The 11,192-nt window shown below is 38.3% G+C and overlaps 1 protein-coding gene across 3 annotated transcripts in view; it reads left to right on the top strand.

Annotated features, from left to right (window-relative positions):
* The first annotated feature begins 409 nt into the window (after positions 1 to 409).
* The window catches only part of LOC140149137 (protein DENND6A-like), a 57,886-nt gene continuing 47,103 nt past the window's right edge, over positions 410 to 11,192 (top strand). For all 3 annotated transcript variants that reach the window (XM_072171321.1, XM_072171322.1, XM_072171320.1), the window contains exons 1-3: positions 410 to 616; positions 5,561 to 5,599; positions 6,604 to 6,646. In XM_072171321.1, coding sequence (XP_072027422.1) covers positions 443 to 616; positions 5,561 to 5,599; positions 6,604 to 6,646 — 256 coding nt within the window. In that variant the 5' untranslated portion in view covers positions 410 to 442. The remainder of the gene's footprint in view (positions 617 to 5,560; positions 5,600 to 6,603; positions 6,647 to 11,192) is intronic.

Here is an 11,192-nt window from a genome sequence, read left to right as displayed (position 1 = left end):
CCCCGGGTTCTCAAGTTGTTCTATAAAGTTTGAAAGGTTTTTCTTTGTTTTGTTTCTTGTTTTTTTGTTGTTGTTTTTTTCGTATTTTCTCCCTGAAGTTCCTGATCCACTGTAGTCTACAGTCTAGACCATGTAGACTGAAACGCAGATAAATTTAGCTTCCATGTATGTGGCCTGGATAGAACCTGACACACCAAAATAATGCTCCTTCGCCTCCGAGGAGAAAGATGGAAACGCAATAACCCCCTCTGATTATAAGATTTGTTGAGTAGCCCAAATGCATACTTATCCATTTTGAGGGCGCTATGATACTGGACTGGAAAATAATAATACTCTCATCCCTAACGGCACTGTTGCTTTTAGTGGGCATCGCTTTCTCATCGACATACAGTTTTGTTTTCCATTTAAATTGGGTATGATGTAGATAAGTGTCAACACAATCATGGCGTCCACCATATCGAATCCAAAAAGTCTACGACCGTCAAGTTTTACGGACGGAATAAACTCTGAAAAGGGGATCCGCTCACAGACGATTTTACCATGGGATAAATTTTCAAATTGGTTACATAGTATTTGTGTCGTAACCTTTGATTTGGAACTTGGACAAGCGCTAGAGGTAAGCAAAGTTGCCGTACTTTTGTCAGTCAACTCACAAAATAACAATGAATGATATTGTGATAAACACAATCATGACAATGAGCATTGTGTTATGTACAACATGACAATTGGCTGTTATTGGCACGCCATTGTACACAGGAAAACATTGGATTGGGGTGCTTAGAAGGAAGTCCCCAACCCTAATCCTAACACTAACCCTAACCATGACATCCTCTAGTCTAACCTTTAACCCTAACCCTAATCATAACCCGAACCCAAGCTAACTGGTAACCCTGGCCTAGGACTAGTGTAAACCTCCTTCTAAAATAAATGCCCTGATCCAGTGTTTACCTTGTACACAAGCTTCCAGAGTGAATGGCACTATCTTGTCCATGTTGAGCATACATGTACGTATGCAGCGTAAACATGGAACTGATGGGATTCTGATTGGCAGATGGCATTTAAAAAACAATATAAATAATGATTTATCTAGTAATATTTTAATAATTAATAGCTATTAATTGACTCACGTCATCACAATCAACACCTCATTTGACAATCGATCTGCGTAGCATCGCATCCTATCGTGGGACCTATTTCATGTATTTGGTTAGCCGAGGTAGTCACACCTCCGTCTACTACGATTTCCACTGGCCTTCTCCAGACGAAGGTCTGAGGCTCCTGAGCCTATCTGGTCCAGGGTACACAGTATCGAATTTTATTAACAAAATATCACTTCTTGCCGTTCCTCACATGAAGATAAGACTTAAACAAAACATATTTGGTGCATGTGTGAAAATTTTGGGTACGGTACATTTGAAGACTGGAAAATTACCAAATTTGTGACCATAGCAATCGTCACCATAACAAAAATTAATGTCTTACAGAGATAACACGGTGGCCATGGTAGTGAAGAAATTTCATTTTTTTGCTGTGAAATGCAGATTTAATGTCAAAGAAAAGAGATGCAGGAAGTCTTCATAGTGTTATTTTTAAGGATTAAATCACAAAACTGAACATGTGAGTATTTTTACGAATGCAGGGTGAACCGTTGAAACTGCGACATGAGTTCATGGTTCGGCTGCCTCCGTGTGCCCCGCTTTTTGCAATACTACGGAAGTCATGGCCCTATGGCAAGGAAGGAACCAATAGGGCCATGATGTGCTGGGCTAGTATTTGGTGACCTGATGACAGACACAGAAAACTCATTCAGCTTATTTGCAGAATCTGACTCAGATTCTGATGAGCTACCCGATGAAGATATTGATCCTGATCCTGGCCCTATCTCTTCTAGTCATGCACCTGCATCAAATCAGGGCAAACCAAACACAGCTCGTAAGCATCCCCAACACAAGTTTAAGCTCATGAAAAAAAAAAAAAAAATAGACATCAATTGTGCTGGACTAAAGGGTACAGGGAAAAGAAACCAACTTGCTTCTTTGATCAACCTTGAGCAACCTGATATTGCTATGGGAACTGAGTCCCATGACAGCTCCTTCAGTAGCGCTGATGTATTTCCTGCCAAATACAAAGTCCAACGCAAGGATAGAGATAGAAATAGTGGCGGAGTTTTTGTTGCGTACAAGGATGATATTGTTGCTAGTGAAGTGACCGGAGTTGGGAAGAAGTGTGAGCTATAAACCATGATGAAAGTCAAATCTGGGAAATCACCACTAGTTTACTTTGGAAGCTTCTACAGAGTTTCCAATAAAGACAACTCCAGCCTATTGTAAAGTCTTCATAGTGATCTTGAGAAGCTGGTCAAAGGTTGTACTATCCCTGGAATTATTCTCATGGGTGACTTTAACCTGCCATCAATTGATTGGGAAACCAACACAATCTCTCCAAATCCACAGTATGGCTACCTAGTTAATGAGACAATGCTTGATATGACAAATGACTACTTCTTGGATAAACTTGTGATGGAGTCTACATGAAATACTCTAGATCTGCTGCTTACCAACACGCCAGATAGCTTGTCCAGAGTTAGAGACCCATTCCAGGTATGAGTGATCATGAAGCTGTCACGGCCGATTGTAACATCAACATCACAAGGAATAAGAAAAACCCCAGAACCATCTACTTGCACAATAAAGCTGACAATGAGACCATGGAGAAATATCTTACCTCCTTCAGCACTGACTTCTGTGAGACTTGGAATCAAAAACTGCATCATCAGTCAGTTGGTCTTACTTCAAGCAAGCAGTGAGGAAAATAATGGATAAGAATGTGCCTACTAAGCGTCTCAAAGCTAATGGAGACCTTCCCTGGATGACATCTGAGATCAAACGACTGATGAAGTGGAGGAAGCGGCGGTACACCACCTTATAAGAAATATAAGACTAAGAATAACTGGGATAAGTGCACAAGGCTTCAAACCCTCATCAAGCAAAAGTTGCATGAAGCACATACGGATTACATCAATGGCATATTTGAAGATGCTGACAGTGGTTCCAAGAATCTTTGGAAGTATGTCAAGTCTTTGAAAAGAGATAGTATGGGAATAGCATCCTTGGTCTCCATGAATCAGGTCGTCACTTCTGCTAATTAGAGAAAGCTGAAGTCCTGTCCAGACAGTATAGCTCAGTCTTCACCATGGAAGATACTTCTTCTATACCATCAAAAGGTCCGAGTCCATTTCCGACAATGCCTGACATCACCATTACTGTAGCTGGAGTTGAGCAGCTGTTTGCTTCTCAAAACCCTCGGAAAGCATCAGGACCAGACCAGGTGCCAACGAGAATCTTGAAGGAGCATGCTTCCATCCTTGCACCTGTATTGCAGATCATATTTCAACAATCTCTTGACACTGGTGATATTGGATTGGAGGCAAGCCAATGTAACTGCAGTCTTCAAGAAGGGTGATAGGACCCAGCCAGCCAACTATCTATCTGTCTCCCTAACTTGTGTTGCATGTAAGGTGTTAGAGCACATCATCTCCAGTAACATCAGAGCTCATCTAGATCAGCACAACATGCTGAATGAATTTCAGCATGGGTTTAGGAAACACCATAGTTGGGAAACTCAGCTGATAGTAATACTGGAGAATCGTAAGTAGTGGGATTGACCAGAAACAACAGATTGACTGCCTGATATTGGATTTCTCCGAGGCTTTCGATGTTGTAGCTCATAGAAGACTCACATACAAGTTAGGATTGTATGGTATACAAGGCACTACCAACACTTGGATTGAAAGCTGGTTAACATCTCGCATCCAGGCTGTTGTTGTTGATGGCGAGAAGTCAACGGATGCAACCATGGATTCCGGAGTACCCCAGAGTACTGTGTTAGGACCACTCCTCTTCTTATTGGACATCAATGATATTGCTGATAACATCTCATCCTCCTTCCGATTGTTTGCTGATGATGTCTGCTCTATCGACAAATAAACACCAAGAAGGATGATGCACTTCTTCAAAAGGATCTTGATATCTTGACACAGTGGTCCAATGATTGGCAGATGAAATTTAATCCTGCAAAGTGCTCCCTTCTTTGCATCACAAACAAGAGAAGACACATTGTCAAGTCAATCTACAATATGATGGGGACTGATCTACAACAAGTTGAACACCATCCCCATCCGTACCTGGGTGTGGGACTCTCATCAAAGCTAGACTGGGGTCCACACATAAATAACATCACAGGCAAAGCCTGGAAATCTCTCAACTTCCTATAATGCAACCTCCACAAATGTCCAGAGAATATCAAACAGCAGGCATAATACACTTCTCTAGTAAGACCAATCCTGGAGTATTCGTGTACAGCATGGGATCCCAATCACAAGGAGCACATTTCAGCCGTTGAATCAGTCCGGAAGAAATCGGCCCGCTTTGTGAAAGGGAATTATCAGCGGAAGGCCAGCGTTTCCGGCATGCTTCAGGAGTTGAATTGGCCTTCTCTTCAAGACAGAAGAACAGCAACACGTCTGACCATGCTGCACAAGATCAACTCAGGTGATCTTCCACTCTCCATCCCGAGAAGTTTATATCTGTTGATGATATTCCTGACAGAGCAGAAACCAGTAGCCAAAGACCAAACCAATACATCAACCATGGTGCCAGAACCATGACTCACAAGTATAGCTTCTACCACTGATATTCAAAAGTATCTCATTTTGGAAAATGGATCTCATTTTGAATTGTCTCAAATTGAATATATTTGAGAAGCAATTTGAGATCCAATATGAGATCCAATTTGAGTGACAAATTGAGATTTCCCACCCAATTAGGTTTTATTGGGTGCTAAGTTGCTAACGACTAGAGCTACTTAAAGAATTAGATAGAAATAGGTAGAAGATTATTATCCTCTTCAGCAATAGGATTATTGATTGGTTTAAATGCTATCAAATGAGAAACTTGTTGCACCAAATTGAGGTACATTGTACCTGTGAATACAACCTTCACACACATTTTACACTGTAACTCATAATACAATTTGCCGACTTTATGGCTCATTCGTAGTGTACGGACACATGTATCGGGTACATGGGCCATTTGTACCAGGCATTGATTTAAAGGGTCTATGCAGGCATGGGGTCCATACCAACTTAGCAAGTCAATGACATCATGATACATCAATCATAGACCCTAATGCGGCCCATACACAATCAAGTTGATTGATCAATATTGGGGGACCATGGATGCAGGACTGGATACAAAATAATATTCCTCTTCAATATTATTGAAGAGATTATGTTCATTTGTACAGTTCACAATGGTAGATTTTGTATCCATTCTTGTATCCGGGGTCTTTGATATTGATCAATGAAATTGATCATGTATGGGCAGCATAAAACACCAGGCAAGTCTATGCATCACTATACTTGAGACGATACAAAAAACAACTACCAAAGTTGTTACAATGCCAAATGTTACTGCACAGGCCATCAGCATCAATATGCTGTTTCCCAGTTTTATAGTTCATTTTTAACCATGTTTACATCTTTCTCTTCTTCTTTGTACAGTATTCATATCCAGGCCATGTCAAGCTTACAGAAAAGGAGGTATGTAATCATTAATGTCAGTGTTTTCCAGTAACATGGGAACAGTCTAGGTTTAAATTTCATCAAATAGTAACATGTATGCATGCCAAACACATGAACAATCAGCCTATTTTGGACACATCTCAGCCACTTTAGCCTCCACTAGCCCAACTATAGGGCCTTTTAACCGTTGTATTCACTACAAAACCAGTGACTGCTCTCAACCCAACACCCCCTCTCCCACCTGAGCCATCACTGGGTTTTAACGTTTCGCAGGGGTATGGCATGTCTGATTGAAACAATGTAGGGCTTACCTCCATGGCACAAACTGACTAACACAGACGTTTCACCAACATGAATAGAAGTCTTTCATTTTACTTTCATGATGTAAATGTTTTATAAGGGCTGGAAAATGGGAAGTTGTAGAATAATTAAAACACAACAAGTCAAGCAGAGCTACTGACTATAAATTTGGTAATAGAGCCAGGAATAAGCCTTGATAAACCTCCAGTTATAGTTTTTGATATACCCCCAGTTATGGGCCTTGAGATACCTCTGGATATGGGATTTGATATACCCCCAGTTATGGGCCTTAATTAATAAACCGGTATACCCCCAGTTACTTACCTTGATATACCTCCAGCCCATTTTGAAGCATTTTTGCCACATTTTACATAATGCTTTTTCCTGCTTTTTCAGTATTTGCCTTCAGGATTATACAGATAAGTGTGCTGAGGCTTGTGGATCAACGTCTAGGCGTTGTGCCTGTGCATAGCGCACTATAAATCACTGCGCTTATGTATCAGTATAGGACATACATGTAGTTCAGAAAATTACAATGCGTTAACATTGTTTCACGGTCATGGTGACATGTATAATTAAAGATGCCAATCACTGAATGGCTAATTATTTCATCTAAACTTGCTGTCTTTGTTTGTACCTGGGTACAATGGGTGGGTGGATGGAATTCATTTTGAATAGCCAAATTACATGTTTCTTACATTTTGTATCTTGTTTTCTTTCAGAAAATGAATATATGCTACTTGTCCTTTCCTGATTCAAATTCAGGTGAGCTTACATACTGTAGAAAGTAGAATTTTTCATCTGAATAAATGTTTGCATTTTGCAATATTTTTTTAATTTATTTTTAACCTAAAGGAGCTGTGATCCTAGCATCCTCTTTTTATGACATTTTTCGGTAGATATACACGAAAAAAAGCTTTTTCCCCAAAATTTCAGTTGATTCCGATTTTGTGTTTGTGAGTTATGCATGATTATGTGTATTACACTGCTCCATAGACAATGTGTTCATTGTGTTGTAATTTCCTTCTGGTATACCAGAACGAAATTTTACGTTATCTTTACAAAAACGAATTAATCTGCAAAAAATTCTTTGTACAATAAACATTATGTAGCCAGAGGTTTCCAGTAATATAAAAATCTCAACTTTTTTGAGAAAAGTGGGGGAATGATGCTGTGGATCACAAAATGCCCTTTAAAGTTGTTTTTACCATTATACACATTTTTAAACAGTTCTGCTTTTGAGCAGCTTATTTTAGAAGAGCAGGAAAAGTTTGAAAAATACTGTTACATGAATGCAAAAATTCTGCCTTCACAGTGCATCTTTGAACAATATTTTATTTGGATGTTATGTGTGGGCGGGTGGGTATTATACAGAATGTATTCCATGTTTGATTAATACAGATGGAGATTGAACATGGCATCATCTTGAGTAAAAGTAAATGTAATCACAGTTGTTTAAAATTCTCTTAGATGTGATGTGATGAAGCATAAACAGATACTTGTTGGGTAAAACTCAATTTGTTCATATTTCCTTTTCATTACTTTGGATCAGTTTCACACCCACATAGTATTGAAAGTTGTGGCACACTTAAATTTTTGTTGGTGGTTTTTAGTTTGATTTGTAAATATATTAGGTGGAAAGCCTTTTCTATACATGCCCGACCGAGCTCTTTAGCGTTTTGGGATTTTATAATTTTTTTGCGCTTTCAGGTGATGTAATTTTTTTGGTAAATGTGGATTTGTTTTGGACTACTACAATAAAATGCAAGTGCAGTGAATATAAATGTTGGTGATTTGTTAAGGCCTTTTTGCAACGTCCGTCCGTAGAAGGGTATTTTTGTGTGTGTTTTAAAGGGCTTAATTTAACCGCATGGCATGTGATCATACACTTTCTGTTTTTAATAAATCCAGATTTGCTGAGAATCTTTTCAAGATTCAAGGGAGACATGAATAAAATTACAAATAATGCTGCAATATTTATTCACAGAGTAATTACAGTTGCAGATGAGAGTGAATTTGTGGAACATTGTAATTTGAATCAAACAAAGTATTTAATATCAGGGTTTTAATTTTTAACGTATTGTAATATCATATATGCAAAGAACTGTTACATTAGTCAGAAATAGCACTTAATTGCTGCTTTCTCTCATACATTCCTCATGAATGTTCAGAATTAATGTGCTTTTGTTTTTATTGCGTAGGCATAATCCTTTTTAAAATGCAGACATTTGTTTCTTTTGAAGTGATCTTGAAATGTTACCTGCCGCAGTATATTTGAGCAAAGTACCGTAATACAGAGAAGTATAACATAACTTATTGAAGGCCTCCAAATGGAAGATAAATTGCTGAGTACATTGCCCAAATAAAAGGTGGAGTGAACTTGTTGAGAGATAGTATAAGCTGATTTTGGCATGACTTTGGATGAGTAGGCCTCTGTGGGGTGTGTCAATGTTATGTTAAATTGCTCTTGCAGAAAAGAAGACATTTTAGTAAAACTATACAATTGTCTGCTTGTCACACTCTGTGTAATATGTGTTGGTTTATTGCAGATAAAACTAATTTAATACATGTTGAGATGAGAAAAGTTTTTTTAAAGACAATTTAAAGTGTAGGCTTACATAATTAAAACTAAAAAGGCAAGTCTAACATATAAATTATTTACACTTTGTAAATGGAAATAAGAAATATCAGATCCTTAAAACACAAATCCAGCATTTTGCATGGTTTTGGGGATGTTGGATTCATAATTTTAGAATGTCATTCATTTGACAAGCAGCACATCCATTTATTTTATGTAACAGCACCAAAGGAAAGTGGAAGCATTTAGCAACCATGTGTAAAAAGTAAGTATCAGGGTAAATTAACAATTTCATCAGCCCACCCTTACCACTCATATAAGGTTGGTTGTCAGCAGTTGTATGTAAGCATAGCATGAATAAACTGTTATTGTCACTCTATTCTGACACTATATGCAGTTAAAATTGCAATGAAAGGTATAATCCTGCAATTCTGCATTTTCGGCCATTTTAGTATACATGACCCCTTTTCCCAGGCCAGTTTTGGTATATATGGAAGCATCATTTTCTAACTTTTCCAAAAAACAGCTTCATTGAGCCTTCCGGTTTGCCAAAGACTTTTGGGGAAATTACTTTTGGTATAGTCATAGGTCCATGCACTATTCTCAGCTGCACATCCCTACTCAAACCAAACTTGAATTACCCCTGATTTATTGTGCTTTTTTTTTTTGAAGTTGAAAATAAATTTGCTTTTATTTTTTCACTGAAACCAATTTTAGAATAAAATATCATCAATGTTTACAATCGGTAAATGCCCCTTTAATTAGCCAAACAGAGTCTATATTGTTCATCTTGCCAGATCAGCTTTATTATTAACACACACTTTATTTTCTCTGGATTTGTGTGCTTGAAATTAATTAACAACATGACATAGTACAGTGTGTCGTGCACTGTGTAATGGGCAGTGCGTTAACATCGTCTGACTGCAATACAGAGATGGATAAGCGTAAATAGCAGTCTGCGACAATTTGTTTGGTAAGGAAATGTGGGCATGTGGCAATTCCCTTGAGTCAAATTTAGCACCTTCGTGTACAGTTATTGATGGTAACAAGCTAATTAGGTTCAACCATCCAGCGATGACATTATACCGCCTTCATGTTTGCAATTTTGGGCTCGTTACATTAAGAGAAACAATCTTAGAAATGTCAATATTTAACCATACTTCCCTAAAATTGGCATAATTTTCCTGAATTGATGCAGTATTTTACATAATCACCTTCACAAAATAGCAGAGGTATTTCCTGTCAATTTGGACATTTTCTGTGGGTCATTTTTTAATCCTGAAAACAATGAAGACTATATTAACCCTAACTCCCTTTCTGTTTTTGCCTAAGGGGAATGAAAGAAAGAAGGAAGAAAGAAGAGGAAAGTTGTTTTCTCTGCCCGGTTTTTAAATACCGACCCCCCCCCCTCGGGTGCGGAGGCCAACACATGGGATAGCACGCCACTTGTGTGGCCATTGTCTCACCAATGGTTTCATGCCTAGATGTGTAGTCTTACGGGATTGCATAATCGGATCACATGGGATGCATGGGCTTTCAGTCGCCTCTTGCTGAATTGTTTCCCCGATCTAGTAGCAGTCAGGGTTAGGACCACAGTTTACACCTCTGTCGTATCTGCAAGGCCTCTGGATCGGCATTAAGACCAGCTGTTCATAATTCTACTTCTTTCAGACCTTTTCCACAAATCTTCTTCTAAAATGTGCTCTAACGTACCATAACAAATAATGTAAAAACTTCTAAATATCAGCCCTCACATATAATTAGCTAACTGCAAGTTGAGTGGCCCAATTGGCACACTATTTTTAGGCATTCAAGTGCCTTTGCCTTTCAATGGGAAATAGAGCTACTCATATGAGCCATCTTCCTGTTCTTGTGACGTATCTGCTGTATCTTGGACAAGTAAAGAAATGGTGGTAATCCTGCGACTATCTTGCCTGTGCCCAACCATGCTCTAATAAAATGTACAACAAGGAGCCTATTGACAGTTGATGATTGTAATCTGTGTGACATGCTATTTTCATGCTTGAGTTTTCATCATGTAAAAAGTACACACTGGAAAATGTCAACAAACTCCACAAGTGCACATATTAAAAATGTTCACTTTTTTGTGAGTTTGAGCAGATAATATAAATAATTATTTTTTTATGCAATTTATTAAATAAATCATCTATCTCATTTGTTCAATCTATGAAGACCCTTGAAATTTGCATCTTGCGCAGATATTTGAAGGAGACTTTGAAGTAATGGTAATCACCATGAAGGAGGTCATGCCAATCAGGCATGTTGTACTAATCATCCACAGTGTCTGCATGCATCAGCCAGTAAGTAATTGCATTTTGCATAAGTACTGGATGTAAATAAAAATCAATCTTCCTTCTCTGTGACCCAATTAATTTCTTGTTCCTGTGATATATGATATAAATTCAGCTTCAAGACTAAATTAAAGGACTGCTGATCAAAACGACTTATGAAAATACCCCCTAAAATCCACTTTATGCACTTGTCCCTAGCAAGTGGAGTCTCATTTCAGCTTACAGGAAAATCTAGTTTTAGATTAGATAATGTCATCTACCCCAAAGTTAGCAGACAATGCCTTTGAAAAGATTGCAACTTGGAATTAAAAGCAATCTGAAAGTAACATCTCTGTTTGTTGATTGTGACAGCAGCTTAAATAGCTTGGGGTCCACCTTAATAATCCAACTCGGTTTCATTATAGACTTTAAAGGGCAGACA

This window comes from Amphiura filiformis, chromosome 3 (assembly GCF_039555335.1).
Source record: "Amphiura filiformis chromosome 3, Afil_fr2py, whole genome shotgun sequence".
In the NCBI taxonomy this organism is placed as follows: domain Eukaryota; kingdom Metazoa; phylum Echinodermata; class Ophiuroidea; order Amphilepidida; family Amphiuridae; genus Amphiura; species Amphiura filiformis.
Note: the sequence above shows the minus strand (reverse complement) of the source record. Positions and strands in the feature narration are given on the sequence as shown.